The sequence below is a fragment of the Callospermophilus lateralis genome, chromosome 1 (assembly GCF_048772815.1).
Source record: "Callospermophilus lateralis isolate mCalLat2 chromosome 1, mCalLat2.hap1, whole genome shotgun sequence".
Taxonomy (NCBI): Eukaryota; Metazoa; Chordata; class Mammalia; order Rodentia; family Sciuridae; genus Callospermophilus; species Callospermophilus lateralis.
This window is the reverse complement of record NC_135305.1, coordinates 97,213,261-97,237,489: the sequence shown is the minus strand read 5'-3', so window position 1 is coordinate 97,237,489 and position 24,229 is coordinate 97,213,261. Positions and strand designations below refer to the sequence as shown.

Here is a 24,229-nt window from a genome sequence, read left to right as displayed (position 1 = left end):
ATAGAGTGAAGAACCCCAACTTCATCTCCAAATCCTGGAGAAACACTCTTTACTGGTGTTGCTTCTTTCTTGTGTGTGTGTGGCCAGCAGAACCCAATGCTTCTGCCAGGGAACCCATGGCCCGGTCTTAGACCCTAACTCACAGGAAGCTTGCAGAGTATTTACCTTTAGACTGTGGGAAAGGACAAATGAGAGTGACACAGTAGAGCAGATGTCAGGTTTCCAGACTTTCACAAGGAGAGGAGAGTGCCAGCCATCTCTGAGCATCCTTGGCTTTCTTTGGGATTGGTGACCACTCCAGCCTGATCTCCATAATTTTCATATTTTTCTGGATGCTGATTTGTCTTCCTGTGCATAATTCTCCAAAATAGAATTTGGACCTCTGGAGGTAATCTTACTACTCTTTTCTACTCTGGAATTTTAGAAAAATAGTAGGTTCTCATCTTTGTCTAAATCAAAGAACCCCAGTAAGAAATGTGGTGACCTCCCTTGGCTTTTAGCTCATATCGTTCAGACAGAATTTGTTATGTTCAAAAAAGCCTGTCAGGAGGTGAAATCCCAAGGGCTTTTTGAAGCCACTGCTCTTCAGTGTTCTCTGTGCTAGTGTCTCAGCATAAACTTACAAATAAGTTTGTGTTTTGCAAAAATTATTTTTTTGATTCATATTGGAAGAATTTATTGTCCTTTCTGGTTGAAAACAAATTTGGGTGTGGTCCATGCCTGTGGTCCCATCGACTTGGGAGATTGAGGCAGGGGATGGCAAATTCAAGGCCATCCACAACAATTTAATGAGACCCTCAGCGACTTTATGGGACCTGTTTAAAAAACAAAAATTTAAAAAAAAAAACAACATTGGGAATGCAGCTCAGTTATAGACTGCCCCTGGTTCAATCACTAAAAAGAAAGAAAGAAGGAAAGAATATATGAATTTGAGAATCTCCCTTACCCTGTAATGTAACAAACATGTCTGAATGGAGCTTAGGATTTACCCAGTGATAGACATGTCTAAATGGAGTCAGGTTTCACAGCGACACAAAGCTAACTTGTAGTAACAAAGCTACAAAATTATAACCAAGGTGGGAGCTCCAATTGGTCATGCCAGTTTCTATTTATCTTATGATTTTCTCAGGTGGGCTGTTTTATTTTTATTTTTTTAATTGACACATATGTTATTGTGCATTCTTACGGGGTGATACATTTATGAGTTACTATATGTTGGATCAGTACATGTACACACATCATCCTGGTTAATCAATTTAAACATACCCAATTCAGCTAATTTCTGAGTGGATATGAAATCCTTGCATTGTTTTGTAAAGAAATAGCTAGCTTATGGTAGTGACTTATAAATCCAGTAAACTCTGGATTTTTTGTTTTACTTCACCGGAAGTAGAATCTGAGTAACAAATAAAAAGCTTTATTTTTTTCTTAGTTCATAATGAAGAAATCGCCCCCAACCAAACTTGAGCTTCGTTTTATTTTCTGCTGAGAGAAAATTCTCCGCTTGAACTTCGGCGCACTCATTTCAGCACCTGTGGTGGCACTGAGTGAGGCCCGGGTTGGTTCACCAAGGCTCTGTTCTGACAGAGTGGTGAGGGCAGGACCCATTCAGCAGTGCCTTTGCTTCTCGAGGACAAAATGTGCTTCTCCCTCTCTTTCGTTTTACTCCTCAAGCCGGTGGAATAAGAGGAATTTGCTGTTCTCATTTGATTTGGTTCTATCAGGGCCTTTCTCTCTTATGGCCATGCCCTCTGTGAAGGGGACAATGAAGAACACCATGTTTAACTTTTCAGCCAATTCACTGGATTCTCCACACAAAATGTTTTCCACTAGGGAAGGAACAAGGCTGTGCAGGGGCTATGCAGACTGGCCATTCTAGTCATGGTGTCCCCAGGGACTTCAGGGGTGGATGGGGTTGGTGAGTATGGAAGAGTTCAGGGACCAGGCAGAGGAGTCTCCAAGAGCAGACCAGGATGGTGGCAGCAAAGAGTATTTCATGACTTACTTGAATTTGTTGAAAGCTTGCGTTCTGCCTTAGCTCATTATAACCAAGGCAGGAGCTCCACCAAAATCCCATTCTTGGCCAACTTTCTAATCCTAGAAGTACTTAGTTGCTGATTGTTTGCTAAACACAGCCAATTAGAAGGTCATGTGAAAAATGGACCTAACTTGGTGCAGTGCCACATGCCTGTAATCCCAGCATATCGGGAGGCTGAGGCGGGAGGATCGCAAGTTCAAAGAAAGCCTCAGCAACTTAAGTGAGGCCCTAAGCAACTCAGTGAGACCCTGTCTCTAAATAAAATTCAAAAGGGCTGGGCATGTGGCTCAGTGTTTAAGCACCCCTGGGTTCAATCCCTGGTTTTGGGGAAAAAAAAAAAAGAAAGAAAGAAAGAAAATGGACATAAGCAGAAAGCTGATTCTCACAGAGAAAAGAAACTGCCTTCAAAGCAGTGAATCCCAAATTTATAAAACTGGTTTTACTCACCCCATGAGTACTTTGGCAGTCAAGTGTGTGCGTGTATATATGGAATGGCCAATTTCACATTTCTTGTAGATTTTAGTCTTCCCTCTCATTTATGGGCAGCCCTGTCATGGGTGTGCCTAGACTTCAGACCAGATGAATTTGGGGTTTCTCTCTCACACTCTTTCTCTCTCTCTCTCTCTCTCTCTCTCTCTCTCTCTCTGCAACCCCCTAATGGTAAGAAATAAGTTTTAAATGGTGCTGCTAATGTTTGAATTAAATTAAAAATTAACTGTAGCAACCACTTTAAGCTCATTTGCCTGTTCTTTAGAATTTCTTCTCATGGGGGAAGCCAAAGGCTGACCTTTATTTTCTTATATTCAGAGTGTGATGAAATTTTTCAGTGGTCACTTTTCTTTGCCCAAATAATCGCCTGACGGCATTCTACCTTCAGTGTACTGTCCCGATTTTAAGGTAAGAGTACTGGAAATATATGTGCCTGTCACTTTTTCTCAAAGACACCTTAAGCTCACTTAAAATATTATTTATTTTATTTCACAGACAGCCTCTGCCTATGTTGATGCTTGTCTCATGCTTACCTCTTGTGTTTGATTTTCTCCATACACAGGCCTTCTGCCTTATCTAGTAGCCCGACGTATTCAGACCTGCCCTTCATTAGGATCTCCCCGCATCGGAACCCTGCTGCAGCTTCTGAGTCTCCCTTCAGCCCTCCGCACCCCTATATTAATCCTTACATGGACTACATCCGATCCCTGCACAGCAGCCCATCCCTCTCCATGATCTCAGCAGCCCGGGGGCTGAGCCCTACAGATGGTAAGTCTTAGGCCAATTCTGCTTCCCTAGATTGCCTTCCCCCTGCACCTCACCTGGGATATTATATAAAGTAGATGTAATATTTAGTGAGTGTTTCCCATGTGTCAGACACAGTACCAAATGCTTCAAGGGCATGATTTTATTTTAACCTCATAACACTTCTATGTGGATAGTGTTATCTCCTTTTTCAGGTAAGGATAGCAGGGTGCAGAGGAATATACTAATTTGGAACCTACTTACCCATGGCTAGTAAGTGGCAGAGGTGGAACTCAAAGTCACGTTTTGCTGACTCCCCAATCCTTGCTCCTAACTACTATCCTCTTCTGCTCTCCATATATGATTAGACTGTCTCTGCAGCCATTTCCACATGTGTATGGGTAACCTGAGCGTTTTCCTTACCTTCTCATGAACACTTCTCTTTTCTGTATCTCAGAGACACATTTGTACAGATGTACAAATTAGATCAGTAATTCACAAATTAATGTATGTAACAATCATCTAGGGATCCTGACAGAATTGACTCTACATCAGGTGGGACCTGAGATTGTGCATTTCTAAAAACCTTCCAGGTGATGTCAAAACTGTTGGTCCATGGACCACACTCTGAGTAGCAAGATTTCAGAATATGTGATGGCCCAAACCTGTTACATGTACTTTTTATTCTTGACCATATGAAATAAAAACTGTAATCAGAAGAATGGGAAAAGAAATAAATTTAGACATTATTTCTATAACACTTCATATATTCCTGTTGGTTCTGTTAGCCTCCCAATTAATTATTCTTCCCATGACTTTTAATTAGAGCTTAAAGTTATGACCCATTCCTTATATTTAGGAAAATTATTTCCAGTCTTTTGCACACATGTACAAATCTGTTTGCCCATAATTGCTGAACTCTGAATTAAGATCCAGAGTCCCATGAGTTTTATTAATTGCAGATAGGAGGTTATGAGTTCTATGCAACAGATTACAGGTCACTTGTGATTGTTTTGAAAGCAAAGAGAAACATCATGCCCTCCATTTCCCTGAAGAATGTTTAATGTGCCTTCTATGCACCCTCTTCCATGTTCTCCAAGCCAACTGCTTCCTAGGGTGATTGTGCACAGTGGGAAGCTACACAACATTTCTTAGGAAGTATCCAGTCCACTGAGTTCCCAGGAATAGCTGTCTTCCAACAGTATTTGTTTTGTTTTCTCCTGATTCAATGCAATGAACATACATGTAAGGTACTCTACTCAAGGAGTGAGTTTTGCCATTCAAACCAGAGTCCCATTTAAAAAATAAAAATAAAACTTAGAGACAGTCAAATATGAGTTAGCTCTTCTGCTTTGGATATGATTTTGCAATGAGAGAAATGGAGCATCATCTCTGCGGAGTGCTTGGGAGTTGTGGAAATGATCAGCAAGCAGAGCACACAGAGGGCGGGCAGGAGGCAGCTCAAAGTGGACTTGGAATTATGCCTGGCTTGTGGAAATTTAATCTGATCAGGGGTAAGTTGAACTTCTAGTCACTTTGCTGAAAAGCGTGCTTATCATCTGCTTTCCATGATGAGACTGATGAGAATGGATAAAGCATCCTTCCACTGGTTGACATGTCTTCCTTTTCCTGCTTCTCAGGTCTCCAGTTAACACTCAATCAAATAATGCCTCTACTATTTCCCTCCTGTGGTCTGTTTTCATTTTTTAAAAATATTTCTATCTTTACCATGTCCCATGTAAAAAAATATATGAACATAAATATAAAAAATCCACAGACCTCTTGCCAGAATGCTGGTGTTGGTAGATAATCATTGTAGCACTAACTTTTATTGATCAGATGCTATGTGCTAAGCACTTTACATGCATGCTTTTACTCTTTTGCTCTCAACAACCTCCTCTAGCTGGTTTGAATCCAGATCTCTGTGATTCTGGAGGCCACCCTCAGAACTGCTACAATATCTTGCTGCTTTTGCACATAAATTGGCAGGTGGAAACCAATTTTTATCCCACTCATATAAAGCTGACTCTTGCCAGTAAATTGCTCTAGATTGATAGGTATATTTTCTTTTTGATTTTGTAATGAAAAAAAAAGGGAAAAGAGAGCTTTAAAATTATGGAACATGAAATTGCAGCTTATCATTCAGTTGTGTGTCATTAAAACTGTGCTCTTTTTTTTTTTTTTTTTTCTTCTGGTAAACCCTGACTCCTCGTGTTCGTGAACATTAACTCAGACACTCCTGTCAAGAGCTTAGGGAAGTATTTTAAGTATGTCTGGAAAGATATCACAGTTGTCTGAGTCGTCTACTATTGTAAGAAATGTGAACATGCTGTGATTTGGTATAAGAAACCGTTTTATTTTGGAGGTCAATCGTGGTTCTGTACACAAAGCCATGTACCACATAATAATGTTTTGGTCAATAACAGATGGATGCACAATGAAAGATCCATGTACAGTGAAGGTCCCATGAGATTAAAGCACCTCGTGATAGCATTACTGTCTTAGTTTGCTTAGATACCTTCTATGATGTTCCCACAACAACAAAATCCCCTAATGATATATTTCTCAGAATATATCCCCATCTTAAGGGATGCATTTTAATCATTTTGAATTCTTGTTGATTTTTTTTTTCAGCTGAACAACGAAAACTTTATAACATATTTCATTCTTTCAGTTCCTTCAGTTTTACTTTCAAATAAAAGATACTTAACACAGTTTGAGTTAAAGGAATAACGAGCCATGAAAGAAATTGCATTCAAGGGGTGCATGACAGGTGGACGTGGGATGCCTCAAGAAAAGTGTCTAGTTCCTCCAACTGTCACTGTGCCTCTCTGTCTCCTCCTCTAGCCCCCCATGCTGGAGTCAGCCCTGCGGAGTACTATCACCAGATGGCCCTGCTGGCCGGCCAGCGCAGCCCCTATGCTGACATCCTCCCCTCTGCTGCCACTGCTGGTGCAGGGGCCATCCACATGGAATATCTTCATGCCATGGATAGTAAGTGACAGGGCTATTTTCTAAAGCCCTGGTGGGGTTGGGTGGGGGTGGGGGTGAGAAATACTAACTTATGAAATGGAAAGGAAGGTACAAAAATTAGGTTACTGTCTAACTTCTCAATTCTGAGAAGGGTAGAAGAACCACTGATACTCAGAGCTCTGGTCCCTTGGTTTCTTAGGAAGATTCCTTAGATGTGATCAGCTGGGAATTCCTGTGTGGCTCAGGGACACCAGTGAACAGGAAGATGCAGGCAACTGTAGTTTGGAAGTTGTATATAAATAAAAACAATTGGTAAATTATCCTGCCCTGATTCTTTTGATGACAAAACAAAGGGGCATTTGATCAGTTGTTCTTGATTTCATGGTTTAATGCTTTAAAAATTAAGTGGAATAAAAAAAAAACTTAATTGGTTTTGCATTTTTTACATTAAATGATTGTTTTGCCCTATCTTCTGAACATTAAAACTTATATTTCATTAAGATGTTTTGTAGCTGCTGTGTACATGAAAGGGTCAAAATAGTTACATGTAAGAAAAAAATAAAAATACATTTAGGAAAAAAAAAATCAGAAGAGCCTACTTCTATTACAAAGCAGTGGAAGAAGATGGGCTCATGAGGTGTGTGCATCATGTATTTTGGGATCCCTAAGGTGTATGATGATCACAAGTGAGTCCCTGATCATGGCTTTTCAGTACATCCCAGGACTTTCATTTATCCTATCACGTATTATTTCCAAGATCCAGAATGGTAAACCTAAAGCCTCACCCACCTCATACCTCAACTCAGTCTCTCCCATTGGATATGACAGTGGGACTTTGAATAGGGCATTTGCTGGGAGTTTTGTTTTTCTTAACAACAGCAGTCAACTTATGCATTTCTGTCTAGAGTCTGTTTAGGTTCTTCTGTGTGAGAAGGTGTGCATTTGTCATCTCTTTGGCAATTCATTTATCAGGTTTGGAAAAGAGAAGGTGATTGGTTCACACAGGGATGTGAATCCACAGCCTTAGTTTCAGTACCACCCAGCTCAGTGCAGCCTTTGAAAGCACCCTGTATTGGTTTCCATCCAGCAGCTCCCCCCTTCTCCTCCCCAAAACAAAGAAGTAAAAGAAATATGTTACATCTTCTGCAGGGGTTTTGTTGTTTGGCTCTGTAGAGAGCTTGCATTTCAGATTCATCATAACCACATTTCAATTAGCGATTGTTGGGGGAAAAAGTTCAGCGTTATTATGCAAATCAGTTATTTAAAATCGGCAAATAAAGAATTAAAATAAGAGAGACTCCTTGGAAGGTCAGCCCACATTACTTTCCGTATTTGATGAGAATGTATTTAGTCAGGCAGTGGCGGTTTTTATCTAAATAAAGGATGAAGCTACCCTTTTACTTTGTAAAAACTAATTAAAGGAATTTTAATTTGCTGGAGTATATGGTAAATTGATTGTCATTAAGTAGGAATATAGATGTCCTATCATTCATCACATAAAAAAGATACCTCCTTTTTCTTTGTCAGAATTTTTTATTACCATAGAGAAACAAAACAATTAACAGGAAGCCAGATTGGAACTCTTCTTGTTGGAACAATAAGAATTCTCTGGCTTCAGTTTCAGAAGGCAGCCGCCTGACTGGTGAAGGACTGCTTCCCTTTCAGCCGCCCTGAAAATACTTACCTTGTGTTCTAGCAACTCCCTTCGGTGGAGCCCCCAAACCACTGTCCCCATATACAGCACTCATTTCTTTTCCTTCACTCAGTTACTTGGGAAGGACATATTAAAAAGTCAGTAGGAAAGTACTAAATTCCTTCCCTGTTAAATAGCTGAAATAGCATTTGGTTAGACAGAATTTACAATGGTGAGCGCATGGGAATTTCTGTCATAGGAGATTTGTCCAACGGAGAATTGAAACATTCATCTTAAGTTCCTACATTGCCACCTACAGTGGTAGATCCAAATTGGGATCCACCTGATCAGGCTGATCCATTGTTATGGATTTTCAGGACTAGTTCATTGGAAGATACCACAATAAACTGGTTTCAGATGAACACACCTGATTTGTAGATGTGCCAATGGTAGGCATGTTTGGGTTTCAGCAAGGTGAAGTTAGAGTATTTATATGTAGCATGTTAGAATAAACAGGTCTGTGTATGGCTCTAATTATTCCTTTTGGGATTAGAGGCACCTTAGAGGATACGAAAACTTGTAATCTCTATAAAAAAAATCCTAGAGGTAAGGGCCCCTGAGATCCACACTGTTTATATTGACACAGACCCTCGTAACTGAGAACCACTGTTGGAGGGGAAAAACAGAGATGTCCCAAGCAGGCCATGTGTGACCCTAAGGGTTCCATGGTGGGTGAAAAGGTCATGCAAGGCCCCAGGCTCTATCTTTGCATCATGTGTGGGGGATGTGAAGCCTCTGGTGTTTTATTATGTCCAATGACCCCCCTTATCGATCTCTTGAATCATTGCAAGAGTTAGTGAGTTAACAAGCTAGAGTTGTTCCAGGGACAAGCGCTGTCTAGCATGTGTTGCTGCTTCTAACTCTGAGTCCCATTGAGAAAGGTTATTATCCAGGATTACATGGAAATCAAGAGTAAGTCTGCTCTATCCTTGGAATGTTAGGAAGTGGTATACCTATCTTCTTTAAAACCTTCCATGATTAAATCAGCATGTGAAATAGGTATGTTTAAGGCAAATGTTATAGTAAAAGTAAAATGCTGATTTAAATAGTAAAAGGTGTGCATAGTTTGGATCACAGTTCTGTACCAACATGGCCCTAAACTCATTTTTAAATATGCCCAAAAGAAAAATTTGAGTAGGCACCACATTTGTCAATTTGGTTTTCCAGTTGTAGACAAGAATAGTACTAACTAACTTCCAGTTTGTGATTACAGTATTAACTAGGCAGGCTTTCCTATTCATCTAACCCTTTTTGTTAAATGATCACAAAGCTCACTTGATCGTTACTTGTGTCAAGACCCATCTCTGGGTGAAGAAAGTATTCCTAGTGAATTATCCGGGGATCAAGTGCCTACACCTTTTTCTTTAGAGAAGCTTTACCTAGTAACCTTCAGTTTTCTGGGTACTTCAAAATTGTCTCCTTCCTGTAAGCAGGTATACCCATGCTATAATATAGTAGAAACCCTGGTTGGTGTTTTAAGCTATTCACGTTTGATTTGCTTCTTTCCTGGGGGATTATGTTTCCATTCTTTTGTTAAATTTTAGGCCCGATAACTCTGTCGTAAATGTGACCTTCTCAAAGGTGGGAGTGGAACCTGTGGGCCACATTCTTCCCTAAGAGATTCAGATCATCATATTTACCAAATATGAATGCAAATGGGAATTTAATTTTTAATTCCTCAGGTAAACCCAATTGCATTACGTTGGAATCTTAAGATGAGTTGCTGATCTCCAGATCAGGACTGCATGGTGGAATCTTCTTGAAGGCTAAATATTCTAATAAATACATTGTCCTCTGTTGGTTCTGATTGGAGAAGCAAGTTCCAGAGAAAAATTAACATGCACGTGGAATCTCATTATCACTCTCACAGAGATTTTTGTCTGCCCTCTTGGAAAACCTATACACAAAGAACATCCCAAGACTTTTAATGTTTCTTGGGATCTATGTTTTTCGAGTTTGGGGAATTTAAGTCAGCTGTCCTCAAGCTTGCTACTGTTGAGCCAGATAGTCTTTATTGTGGAGCTGCCCTGTACATTTCAGCAGCATCCCTAGCCTCTCCCCACTAGATGCCAGGAGCACTCCCTGAGTTGTGAGGCCTATAATGTCTCCAGATGTTGTCACAGTTCTCCTGGGGTACGAAATAACCCCCAATCGAGAACCACTGATTTAGGCTAATATAAGTTGTTTTAGTAATGCTCTAAGCATTCCAGGGAGCAGATAACTCCAGAAATCATGGGGGAAAGAAGGGCATAGCGAAGCCGAAGTTTTATTTTAGGATGCTCTAGCTCATATTTTCCTTCGGCTCATTGCCTTAAAATGGCGTGTGCAGGGGTGGGGAGGGCAGTGCGTTGCAACTGTGGGAACCACTGTCTTTGTCGCTTGTGGTGAATTAATGATGGGAATATCTAAACAGCCGTCAGATTCATAAATCACTAGCAATGAGAGGGATAACACATAAAAGTCTCTCCCTTTTGTTTAGCGATTTATCATTTTGCCTGCACATTAATAAACAGAGCTCCCCCGAGGTAAGCCTCTGGAAGATAAATATTTCTCCCTGATTTCCTCAATTGTAGCCAGTAGATCACAAGGGGGAGGAACGGTGCTTGTCACCACAAGTTGCCCGCTTCTTATCCTTCACTTCTCTCTCACAGGCCAGTCACAATCAATAACAGGTATAGAGTCCAACTGCAGGTAATCAGGTTCTGTTTTGTTTATATAACAGGCACCAGATTCCCCAGCCCCAGGCTGTCAGCCAGGCCGAGCCGAAAACGCACCCTGTCCATATCACCACTGTCCGATCATAGCTTTGACCTTCAGACCATGATAAGGACATCTCCCAACTCCCTGGTCACAATTCTCAATAATTCCCGTAGCAGCTCTTCAGCCAGTGGCTCCTATGGTCACTTATCTGCAAGTGCAATCAGGTATGTATTTTCCTGAATCCATTATATGTGTTTTTAGTGAAATGTCATCACTTGAGTGCACCCATCATGATGCATGTTCTGTACTGATTGCTTTAAGAGGAAGAATAAAAACCTGTCCCGGGACACAAGTCACATATCAGGACAGTGAATTGAAGACTATTAATCTGTCCCCAGATAATTTTTTTACATACTTGAGTCAATAGTAGCCCATGTATAGAAAGAGTAGTTGTTCATTTATGATGAAATGAAACAGGGAGTATGGCAAGCCTTTTTATCTAGGTCTTTCCTTACTAATAATACTTTTCCAGAGTAAAACCCATTTTGTACTTGATTGTGTGACAAATGTACAGAACAGGAACAAAAATAAGAAGGCCAGTTGTGACAAAAATCTTGTCCTACTACTATTTCCACTGAGAGGGAAAAAGAAAAAGTTAAGAGTGGATTTTTAGTACAGTAGAAAATAAATGTAGATGACTTTGGAAAACAAAACCCAGTTGGTACTGGTCAGTTATCACAGGGAATGTGGTAACAGAACGTATCCTGGTTTTTTTATTACGTATTTTCAGCTTAATTTCAAAGAGCTTAGCTTTGATCATGCCTTTTCTATAGAATGAAAGCACTTTGACACTTCCTTACATGAAAGTAAGGAATGTAAACATGATTGTAAACACAATTAATATGAAGTATTTCTCTTCACTTATGATTGTACTTGGACTGATATCAATAGAGAATAAGCCAAAATGGAATTTTGTGCATATTTATACTGCTTTTGTCTGCTCATAATTTACTGTTTGAACTGAGATAGTTCACAAATGATGGAGTTAGAATTAACTTGGTAATCTAATTAGTTAATTAAGCAATCCTGGTTGTGAACTTCAGCTCTCATTTCACCTAAAATTTTCACTTTTGCAAACCACAGATGATTCTTGGCCTTAAAAGTACAGACTAAGGGCTGTTTTTGCTAGTCTTGCTTTTAATAAGTAAGGGAAATATGTTTTAATGTTTGTTTCTATGAAAGGGCAAAAGCATTCATTGTTAATTGATGGGTTTTCCATGGTGAGTCCATGTTTGAGAAACCTCAAGTGTCCAGGAAAAAAACAAAACGTTAGCAGTAGGAACATAACCATATTTACTAGAAATAATAAATGACATAATGTTCTTCACTGCAGTATATTTTTTTAAAAAAAATTTATTGATGCATTATAACTATAGATAATATTCACTACAGTTTTGATTCTCTTCTAGTTCAGTTATCCATGATGATCCTTTCAGGCAAGTTAATGTTTAAATATCATAAATCTTGGTTTAGTTAATGTTTAAATATCATAAATTTTGGTTTTGTGTGTCATTTTCTGCTGCTTTTCTTTGTTCTTTTCACTTGACCAATAACATGTAGAATCATGAAGTAAGGCAAGTAGCTGTACTTCCGTAATGGTAGTCAGTACACTGAGAGTGTGTTTTCTGGGGTGCTTTCAAGATTAGCCACTGTAATCATTATAGATGTTGGAGTCAGATCTATTTGGAGTCAGATTCCAGCTTTGCCACGAAGCAGCTGTGTAAGCCTAAATTACCCTTCTGCTCTGAAATTCAGTCTTCACATTTGTAAGATGCAAAGATGACACCCAGTATATAGGAAATGGGCACTTTTTTATTAAAGCTAGTGTGGATCTACAATGGTGGGATAATACCTTCTGCCTCCCCACTTAGGTGAAGTCACAGTAGAACGGACCCAGGATTGTCCTGATGGGGCTGAAACTACTATGGGTCCGGCTATGCTATACCAGTTACCATTCCGTTCTGGCCATGGGGAAGTGAGCCGCTCAATACCTGGATGTTCCTGCACTTCTGGCAAATATGCCTAGGTCATAGAGTGCCATTGGCTGTATCTCAGTTTGCTCAGATTTTGCAGTTAGTACATGGCTTGACTGGAAATGTGGCATACTGTGATGTTCATACAAGCTTTCATTCACTTATTAACACTCTATCAACATCCTTTCTCCCTTCTGTTCAATTTCTCATCCTTCTTGATCTCTGCCAAGCTAGTTCTAATAGTTGAGAGACCATCAGTGTCCTGACTTGGAATAATGATTTTCCCTCTTACCTCCAGGGCAAATGCCTTCATTCTCATTAGAGGTGGAGGAAGAGATTCACTTTAAAAAATCAGTCAGGTTTCAGGAGAGCCTGTGACAGTCAGCTGACCCAGAGCCATCATACCCTCATTTTCCTTCTTGCCTCTGAGCCTTTGTATAGTCTCTGACTCTTGAATACACAAGAACACTATGTTAAGATAAATATGTCGTTTCTAATAAGTAGGAGATAATCAAGATAACCCAAAATGAGATCCACTTGCCATGTTAAGATGATAATTAGGATAACTGTAACTAGCTACACCACCATTTGCCAGTTCTTGGGCTAGAAGAACAGTAGTACTTTGCCTTTCCCTGTTCTAAGTTTCATTTTGTGAGATCTAAAAACTGACTTTATCAATAGCCAGTTAGTGGTAGGACCAATGGATGGCAGGAAAGGAAGACTTCTGAAAGGGCAGCCAACTTCCTCCAGAGTGAGAGGTGGAAGAGAGAACGTGGATGGAGGTGCATTTGATCTCTGTGATGTACCAGGTAACAGGGCAGTGGAGACCCAAGACACGCTCACTTGTTTTCACCTCACAGCAGTTTTGAAAAACAAAGTAATGTTGTTTTTGTTTTATGAACAAGCACAGTGGGTCTTTGCAAGATGAAGTTGGCCCAGGTCCTGTGCCTGGTGAACATCAATGTCTGCATTCCAATCTTCTGCTTGTTAATTTAATCCAAGCACATGTGACTTTTATTTTTACATGTTTTCTAATACCTAATTTGCCTTTGGTATTGGCAGTGCATAGGTAAAGATGTCATTAAATTTTTAAGGATGCTATTAAACTTAATGACTTAACTTTAATGACTTGAATGTTTTAATGTCATTCAGATTTCTACAGCATGCCATAGCCATCTCCTTCATATTTATACCTCAGTTCTTGTAGCATTTATCATTATTTGATAAAAATGTATTTACTTCTTCATTGAATGGCTTGCTGCTTGCCTTCAATAGGACACAACATTAAAAAGCTCTAGTCCCACCCTTCAACCCCTGTGTCCTTTTACAATGGTACCACCAATAAATAGCCCTTGAATAAATAAATTAAGGAGCTCTTTCATGAGTAACTAGAATGTCAATTACCACTTTTATTAAAGGTCGTTTCTATAGGGTAGATGTATAATACTATTTTTTCCAAAAATTAAGGTCCATATGAAGGCTATTTTACCTCCTGATTGATAGATAGATACAGAAACAAAGGGATAGATACAAAATAAAAGGTTAAAAGAGCAAGTGTCTATCTAAAAGTTTGTATATGGTTTTGTACTTTTTAAATATTTGCTTAATAATTCAGACAGCTCTAAAAATGCCATATAAAACAAATATTCACAAAAGCCCACTGGCATATCAAAATACAGTACTTGGTTATGTCAAACTTTTTCAAACATGTTGTCCAGATGTACATAACGAGTCTTTTTTTTAATCTTATAGCTAATATAACTCAAATAATAACTGCACACATGGGAAAGTATATTGTGAAATATTTCAAGTCTCCTGAGGTTGTAAGTTCTCGATCACACTGGAGAATTCCATTTAAGACTAGATGGTTCACATTATCAAAAGCAGCCTGTAGTCCTCGCCCTACAAAGTTAAAGCTAATGCTGTAAATATCCAGTTATTCATATTAAATTAAATTAAAAATATCTTACTCCTGCTAATACCTTCTCTTAGATATTGAACTACTATTAGAAGATAAGGTATTTCAAATGATCCTCATCTTCCTATAGTCTTTTGGGTAATGTAAATGGAAAGGAGAAATTTCTAACCCTCCAATATAGCTTTCTTGCTTTCAATTGAATAGCTAAAATGGTTTCCTACCCTTAGTAATAATAGGTGTTGTGTGGTCAGGAAAGATATCTCAATGAAAATGACCTTTTCCTATTCCACCTCACCTACGGAGCTGGGTGGCAAGACCTACAACTTAATCAGTGCAGGTTTTTCTGTTGCTAACACACAGGAGCTCAGTCTTGAGACCAGAGAGTAGATCATGGTCTCTGTTCAGTGCCTCATCAGCTTTCTCTGTAGGACAGTAGGATCCTGGAGGAAGAATGTATCTGGCAGGTTTATCAATGCTGCCGGATGGGAGGTAGGAACCTGTCTGTCCTTCATGCTGTTTGCTGAAAGTAAATGCCTTGTTTATGTTGGAGAGACAACACAAAAATGAACAAAGAAACACTGTGAAAACTAGGTGACTTCAGTGCCAGATTACCAGTGTCTTTAAAAATCTCTGGTTCCATCTTCTAAATATTATGAGATGACTTTCTTTATCTTATAGTATCAGTAAAAGTAATAAGTACTATCTAAAAGAGAGAGAGAGAGAGAGAGAGTGTTTTAGGGTTTTTTTTTTTCAATTATTCATTCCCAAATATTTAGCTGAGTTGTATAACTACTTGTTGCTGTCTGTGCTAGGCATGAGACTTACAAAAATGAGTGAGACATGATTCTTGTGGAACAGAGTGAAAGAAAGGCCTCTGAGAAGAAATGTGTAAATAAATGAGTGCACAAATGAACTTCTAGGGGTTCAGTGCAATAGAGGAAATGGCCCAGGTATTAACAGAGAATAGTACAGAGGGCCTAATTTAGGTGGGTTGAAAATTGAGACCTGGGAGATGAAAATGAGCCATCTCGGGTAGAGCTTTCTACAACTTTCTAAAGAAGGGTCAGCAGATACAGACCTTGAGATAGGAAGAACAGGCCATCAGAGAATAATAACCAAAGGGCAGTTCCTCTGGGACACAAGGTTGGTGACATAGGCAGGGACTGGTTATGCCATAGTATATCCTCATATCCCTGATCCAGAGCAATAGAGAGAAGACTTAGAGCCTCTTTCTGCAGCTTTTTGATTTTATGGATGAGAAAACTGATGCTCGAGAGATGGGTGAATCAACTATATAAGTAGTTGAGGCACAAATCCAACCTGGTTGGTCTACCCCTGAATTCCCTCTTTTTATTCTCCAAGCCAACTTCCTTCTGTCTTAGAATTCCTCAAATGTGAGGAGCTGGCTAAGAGGAAGGTGGGAAGAACTATTTGTAACAAAAACAAAAACAAAAAATCCGATGATGTTTACAAGAAATTGATTATCCTTATATTTACATGGATGATCAGTTACATGATTTGAATATTTTGAGCCAGATCTCACTGGAGAGTATATCACTGGTGTTCTTGTTTATGGGGGTCTTTATTTATTTGTCTGCTCAATGGCAAGTAGCTTTTTAGTGTTTTCTTCTTCTTTTTCTTTTTCTTTTTCATTTTGTGGTACTAGTACTTAAACCTAGGGACATGACCACTTAGCTACATCCCAGCCCCTTTTTATTTTTATTTATTTATTTTTTTGAGATGGAGTCTTGCTACATTGCCAAAGGTCTTATTAAGATGCTGAGGCTACCTTGAACTTTCAATCTTAGCCTCCGAAGTCACTGGGATTATAGGCGAACGCCACTGTGTCCAGCAGCTTTTAGTTTTTTATAACACTCTCATAATATAAAGCCCAATGCATTTTTCTCCAAAGCCTTTCAGAGTGTGTATTCCTGAAGTAAATGTTGGAATACTTATTCATTTTGTGAGTGTGTGAGTCTTTATATGTATGCTCTTTACTACTGAGACCGGGCTGGGTTTTCCAATAAACTTGCCCTGGGTATTTTTATGAATGAAAGTGGAAGCTTTATTTTGTTCCTCCAAAATGATAGCACATGGGTGCATGGGTAAGTGCCTGTATCTATCCATACACCAATAATGGTAGCTGATGGCCCATTCTCTGCAAAACTGGAAAGAATTGTTATTTGAATGGCAGCTGTTGTACAATCAATCCTCTTCTAATACAGCTGTAACTAGAAAGTGGAATACTGAATTAGTACAACAGCCACAGAGTGGCTAGGGAGTTTGGTTTTGATTAGAATGGTCTCTCCCTGACCCCTCTTTTCTTGAATTTCTGAAGTTGTGGTGCCATCATGTTACCTTCATGCTACCTGACTTTACCTCCAATACTTTCATGAGTAAAAGGGTTAATAAAAGAGATTGGATACCAAGAAGCAAATAGCACCATCGAATTCTTGAGCCTTTAGGAAACTGAGTGTCATTTGGCACAGATTTCTTAATCCTAGTGTCCTAACCTAAAATGATCATATGAGTTTGCATATCAGTTTATTCTAATATTGTTTTAAAAGAAAAATCTAAACCTGAACAAATTTACCAACCAAGGCAGTTAAAAAAATATGTTTATAGGTGACTAGTAGGTAGAGTTGATTTTACTTTTAATACAGAGGTGCCACCTATTTTTTTTTTTTTTCTTCCTAATGGACTAAGAGATTGGTGCCTTTGTGATCTGGGCAATCCTGAGCTTCCACTAGAGGTCTGCTGTTGCTTAGTTCTCTAATCAGTTGCATGCCTGCCTAGTTCTGTGCAGGCCATCCTAGATCATGGAGAGATTCCAGAGATGAATCTGGAAACTGATGAGCCTTCCTGCAGAAGCAAATATAGATAAAAGATGTGGAAGACTTACTGCTCAATTACTCCCACACTTCAAGTATACTGTGTCCTGGCACAAACAAACAAAGAAATTAAAAAAAAAAGTGTCCTTAGCATTGCTATTATATGAGATACTCCATGAAAACTCTAAGGGAAAACTGTTATTTTAGTGGAGGGTTAAATTGACCTGTGGATTGCAATTATTTCAAATAATAAAATAACTGTGTGCTGTGGCCCACTCCTGTAATTCTAGCAGCTTTGGAGGCTGAGGCAGGAGGTTTGCAAGTTCAAGCTCAGCCTCAGCAAAAGTGAGGTGCTAAGCAACTCAGTGAGACCCTGTCTCTAAATAAAATACAAAATAAGGCTGGGGATGTGGTTTAGTGGTCAAGTGCAACTGGGTTCAATCCCAGTACCCAAAATAAAATAAAATAAAACAAAACAAAATAATGGCTTTAACCTTTAAGTGTGCAGTAACTAGGTAATATAGCCTCTTAACATCTGATTTTTTTTCTCAATTATTTTTCATTTTCAAGTAAAAACAATCAGCTCCATTTTCTCTTCCAATACAGAGGACTGCAACAAGCCAAATTGTGCTGCATTACATATGATTATTAAGGAACCCAGCATATCCCCCACCCTCAACCACCCACCATATGTAGAATTGCTGAAGTATTTTAAAAACACATTATGGAATTTTTTTCATATGCTACTTTAATTGATTTTTATTCACTTGCTTTGAATATTAGTGCCTTTGAAATGCTTATATTTTAAATAAAAATTTAAAGAGCAATTTTCTACAATATAAACTTTTAGTGTCCCTACTTCTATACATTCCAGGAATTAAATATGAATTTGGTTTACAGATCTATCACAAGGACTTCTGTACAAATGTTGATTCACATCACTTCATTTGTGTGAAAAAAATGTTTGTTGTGAAAGTCAAACATAATTATGTATTTCAAAGCTTTATGTACTGATTATAATTAATATATAACTTTCTAGTTAGAATAATTATTTTATTCTTTGGAAAAATAAATGGGATATGCAGCTAGTACTCAGGTAAAACTTGTTGAATTAATGGAAATACAGTGCGTAGATTTTATGATATTTATTTTAGTAGTTTATCATCCTTCCTTTCTGCTTACATCTCCAAGTTAGTCCAGTTGGGGATAGTTATTAAGGTTCCCCACAGGAAACTTCTACATAAGTGAAGGTTTCCTATACTTTTTACAGCAAAATTAAGAATTAAAGCCCAATTTTCAAATTTTGGGGTATGTGTGCTGGGAATCAAACCCACAACCTCATATATGCTAAGTACATGCTCTGCCACTGAGTTGTTCCTCAGCCCTAGTTTGTAAAACAGAATTGCACTTTGTAAGTGGGTACTGATAAAACTTTATACCTCTGGTTTTTTATACAGAATAAATAAATATGAATCATAACTTTCTCAAAAAGACTAAAAGTTTGAAAGTTATATTTTTAAATCTGTGGAAAACAGAAATGCTTCCCACTCAGACGCAGGTGGTTGATCCCTTGGAACTCAGCTCTGAGCTGAACATAAAGGAGGAGCAGTTATGTAACTGTGAGCAGTTATCCTTAAATAGAGAAGTCCAGAATTCTGCATCTGCATCATGGTATTCAGTGAAATGCCTCTTTAAACAATCCATTGATCATAAATCTTTTCTGATAGTCAGCCATCTAAAATAGGCATTTGTTTTCTTTTCTACTCTTTAGTAAAATAAAGGGTAAGTTAATACTTAATTTATCCTCTTTAAAACTAATATTTTAGATAAATGTTTCTCAAAGTGTGTTTCAAGGAACTCTTATCTCTAGAAACTTCTCCAAATTCTGCTGTAAACAGTATCTAGGATGGGACTTTTGGAAAATATATTCCTATTTAATAGTTCCTTCAGGACCATAATCCCTGAATTTTATGCACTTGGCAATTCCTTAATGGACCATTATCTGACAGGGCCCATGATTCGGTTAGCATAGTGCTAGGGATGGCCTGGGCCATCTAACACTTTCTTCCTAAGGTCTTATTGATGAAATAAAGACTAACAATTATGTCACATTTTTATAAATGTCACTCCTTTCTTAAAGGACCCTACTATTCTTGTAGTTCGTTAGAAAAGATGACTACAGAAATAGTTTTTTATACATTACTTTTAATGATTGAATGAAAAGAATTCAGAATCATAATATAAAATTAATCTATCATCAAGTAACTCAGAGAAGAATGGGTGACCAATGGGAAGGTCTTGAGGTTGTAACACTTAGGTTTTAGACTCCAGTGTTAAATCGTTTTCGATCTGAAGAGGAGAGAGTAGTGAGTTATGAAAAATTTCAACAATATTAATACTTTATATTTCTAGGAAATTGTGAAATGAATGCATGAACTATTTAGGAAGGCCCCCCTCCCCACCCAGGGCCTTTAAAGGCAGAATTTACTTTTTCTTTTTAATTCTGTTCTTTGTAATCTGCAAAGTCTTTGCTGAGCTGCTGAGATGCTATAGGAAGAAGTGAATTTAGACACTAGCTTTGATGATGTAACACTACTTTATAGGCATGATGTCTGGTTGTAGTTTTCAGGGGAAAAGTGATTGCTTTTCTCTCTCTCTCTCTCTCTCTCTCTCTCTCTCTCTCTCTCCCCACCCCCACCCCTCTCTCAAGTAAAAAAAAAAAATAACTATTTCTAGGCAGAATAATGGTCGGTCCTGAAGATGTCACATCATAATCCCTGGAACCTGTGAATACATTACTTTACATGCTAAAAGGAATTTTGCAGATGCTATGAAGCTAGAGATCTTGAGGTGAGATTAGTCTGGATTATCTAGGTGGCTCTAAGGTGATCACGGGTTCCTCATAAGGGGGGAGCAGGAGGGTCAGGCTTAGTCAGAAGGGAGGATCAGAGTGAGGTAAAGCTCTGAGCCAAGGGATGTGAGCATCCTCTCAAAGATGTGGATGAGGTAAGGGGCCTAGAGCCTCCAGGAGATACAAACCTGTCAACCCATTTTTGACCTCTGATATCTATAAGATGATGGATAACTGTGCTGTTTCAAGTCTCTAACTTTGTGGTCATTTGTTGCAACAGCACAGGAAAATGAATGTACTGAGGAAGATATCCAGTCACAGATTCAGCATTGAGTACCCGCTGTGTGCTCAGTGCCATTACCCAGCTCATCTGGGCCTTCCTTTCTAGGAGGGGAGAGAAAGAATATAATTGTAGAGAATGCTGTGTGCCAGCCACCATGAGAAAAGAATCATCCAAAGTTGATAACATCGATGTGGCAGGGAGATGCAGATGGAGCTCATTTTGTTGAGGGCCTTGGTTCAAGAAGACCTCTGTATGTAGGTGATTGTGAGCTGAAGCCCAAATGACAAAAAAGGAAGTTGCTATGGAAGCAAAGGGTTCCAAGCAGGGAACATAGCAAATGCCAAATGCTACTGTGCCGAGAGGCAAGAGTTTGTTAGAGTGCAGGACTCCCCTCTTCTGTGGCCCTTCTCACTTGGATGTAGAGCTTAAGAGGTAATGTCTTGAGTTTCCTTACCCCTCAATCACCAGAAACGCTCAGATGCTCTTTTCTCCCCCAACACATTTTTCTCACTCAAGAGGGTAGAGGGTGCATGTGGGAGGCATCATTTATAGAAAGGGCATTCTGTCTGTTGTTCTTGACATCCCATGTGGTGTGCCCAATCACGGTCCATCTTCAGCTTCTTTCCTTAGAAAACAGTCTGAGAACTCCTTAGGCAGCTTCTGAGAACAGAGGAGTTTTGACTCCCCAGCCAAAGGCTTTCCTCTTCTACCGTTATTTCTAAACAGGCTTTGTAATCTGAAGCTGAGCAGCTTCCCTATCTGCAGCACCTCCCAGGAGCCAAGTGGCAGTTCTTTTGGGCTAAGAGAAGGCATCCTGGTGCCTCTCTGCTCAGTTCTTTGTATGCAGAGAAGTGCTTGTTTTACTTGCTGCATTATTATGTATAAGTTGGGAAGGCTGAAAATCATAGATCCATGTGTGCCCTCATGGTGCCAGCAGTCTATTAGTTGAAGAGGATTTTAGAGCATTTTATTTCCATCACTTGGTTTTACTGGAGGAAAGGAGGCATTCCCAAAGTATGTTGAAAGTACTGCAGCTCCTGTCCAGTCACCCTGAGGCCAAGGAATACTGACAACCTAGGGAACAACTATGGGAATGTTGAGCCTCAGTTGGCTTCTCTCCTGCATCTTTTTAAAAAGGTGCCTACTCTGTCTGGCAATCAATATTTATGAATTGCTCGTATTAAAAAAAACAAAGGAATTTTCTGCCTTGTGAAACATTTTTTTTTTAATGGTCTTGATTCCTGATCAGGTACCAACTTCTTTAAGCCCCAAATTCTGTGCCCCGCCAAATTAGAAGTGTCAGTGACCTTCTGGGACTGCTTTCTGAGTCTGCTGATAGTCTGGAACCCTGGAACTCTGGAAAGGTGTGCCAAGGTTCACACAAAGTCTGCATGACATTGTAATTATACATGAAGTGGGGTCCTTTGGTTTTTGTTTCTTTAATGATCAGAATAAGGTAGTTACACACTTAGTAATACCCATTCACCCAAAGGAAGGGGGGGGTGTTAAATCATTGCATTTTTTGATGAATGGCTTGTACACTGAAAAATAAATTGGACAAACTGGCATAGAGCTCAGTGAACATGAAATCAGCTATTAGAAGAAAGCTTGTGAACAAATTCTGAGGCAGATATGCATCTTTTGATTAATGCCCTATCAATCATCCACACAGCTACCTTAGCTAAGTCTTGCTGTAATCATTCATGGTTGCTTTTGGAAACACTGGCAGAAACTATAGCGCTGCAGAAACGGAATATTATTACTGATTCCTCCCTAACTTACTGTGAACAATGACTGTTTTCACCATGTTTCTGCTTTCCTTTATTAAAGAAATACAATGCAGAATGAAAAGAGAGTTCCTCAAAGCCTGGTGGAATTCTCCTAGGGTATTCTTAATGATATTCAGTCTTAAATGGGCAAGCTATTGTAATGGAAGGTTCTCTGTAGGAATAATAGTAATGTAATCCCATTGAAGCTGCCTTTTATGGATTGCAGTCAAATAGGCAAAAATGTAGAGTCACATTAATGAACAGAGTATATCTCTGGAATTATTACTTAAAGTTGTTGAAATGGTCTGAATTTTGTTATTGTAATTATTTTATTCTCAGCTAATATGCTTAACAGCAATAGCAATTAACCCACCAGATTGGAAATTTGCATGAGTTCTACCTTTGACATTACAAGAAACCCTGATTCTTTCTGAGTATTACACAGCAGGAGAGGAAGCTACATATATAATTTTTTTTCACTGATTATTTTTTTAAAAAGGAAATTTTCATGAATGCAATGATTAGTTTTTCATGCATTTTTAAGCCATTGGCAAAGTCCTCAAGAGCCCTTCTTTCTTTTAAGAGGATTTGATTCCTAAACTGTGGCTGGCACAAAGAACAATTTGCCACTGCCTGCTAGTCGGGAAATCTTTAGGTAATAGCAGCACTTCTTCGGAACTTACCATAGCCTGAGATACTGTGGCATAATAAAGTGGTGACAGGCATTAGCATGCATAATGGGCTGTAATAGACATTTAATGCTGTTTAGCTAGAGGAGGGAGCTGTGCTCTCCCATTGGAATATTCCTCCATCGAAGCCCATTGATCACCGATTTCAGTGGGGAGAGGTTAATCCATCAGCTTCTGTAACCAGACGGCGCTGATGGAAATTCTTTAGGTGGCATTCTGGATGAACCAAGCTTTCCATCTTTACAAACAAATGAGTGATATGACAAGCATGGTGTTCAAAACACATTTAACCAATTGATTTTCTTTCCTCTTGTAATAAGATCTGGAGACATATGAAAGTGCGTGGTGTGAGCTAAGATTAAAGGAATTGCTTCATGCACAGGAACATACGGAACGCGGAGCCCATAAAAGTACTATAAAGCATGTAGTCGCCCATTCTCTTTTTTATATAAAGTTTGTTATTGCAATAAATAGTTATTATTGAGCTGATGCCTTTTATTTCCGTTTTGCAGAATCTTATTTCAGGTCTGCGGGTGTGTGCACATGCACATATGTGTCTCCTCTCTGTAGTCATCTTGCTCTTGGAAGTTTGGCAGCAATCATTTCTATTTTCTAATTTAAACAGACCTCATATGATTTGGGTTGGTACCATTGTTGGTCTAAAGCTGCAGATATTGTGTATTTGTGATAGTCTCTGAGGTCAGCGTAAGTGATGGTCGTCTGTTTTTTTTTTTTATCTTTCCCCATACAGTCCCGCCTTGAGCTTCACCTACCCATCTGCACCCGTCTCTCTCCATATGCATCAACAGATCTTAAGTCGACAGCAAAGCTTAGGCTCTGCCTTTGGACACAGCCCTCCACTCATTCACCCCGCCCCAACTTTTCCAACACAGAGGCCTATTCCAGGGATCCCTACAGTTCTTAACCCAGTCCAGGTCAGCTCCGGCCCTTCTGAGTCCTCACAGGTGAGAGAGACAGCTTCATGAGCTCATCCATGTTGGTCAACAGAAGAAAGGTCTTGTCACCATTTCAGCCATTATCACCATAAGATGTTGGCATTCTCACAGCTTTATCCTGGCATCCTGTCTTCTTAACCCAGGAGTGTATTGTTCAGCTTAATGAACATGCTCTGTATATGCCCCTCAGTAAGCAAGAGCATCTTCCACGGAGTCATTTTTTTCAAGGGTCATTTTTTTTTTTTTTGAAGGCCATGCTCTG

The 24,229-nt window shown here is 39.1% G+C and overlaps 1 protein-coding gene across 1 annotated transcript in view; it reads left to right on the top strand.

Annotated features, from left to right (window-relative positions):
* Gli3 (GLI family zinc finger 3) overlaps window positions 1-24,229 on the top strand; it is a 257,609-nt gene that overhangs the window by 166,704 nt on the left and 66,676 nt on the right. The window contains exons 4-7 of the mRNA XM_076864152.2: window positions 3,090-3,295; window positions 6,119-6,265; window positions 10,660-10,861; window positions 23,763-23,976. Of these exons, the coding sequence (XP_076720267.2) occupies window positions 3,090-3,295; window positions 6,119-6,265; window positions 10,660-10,861; window positions 23,763-23,976 (769 nt within the window). The remainder of the gene's footprint in view (window positions 1-3,089; window positions 3,296-6,118; window positions 6,266-10,659; window positions 10,862-23,762; window positions 23,977-24,229) is intronic.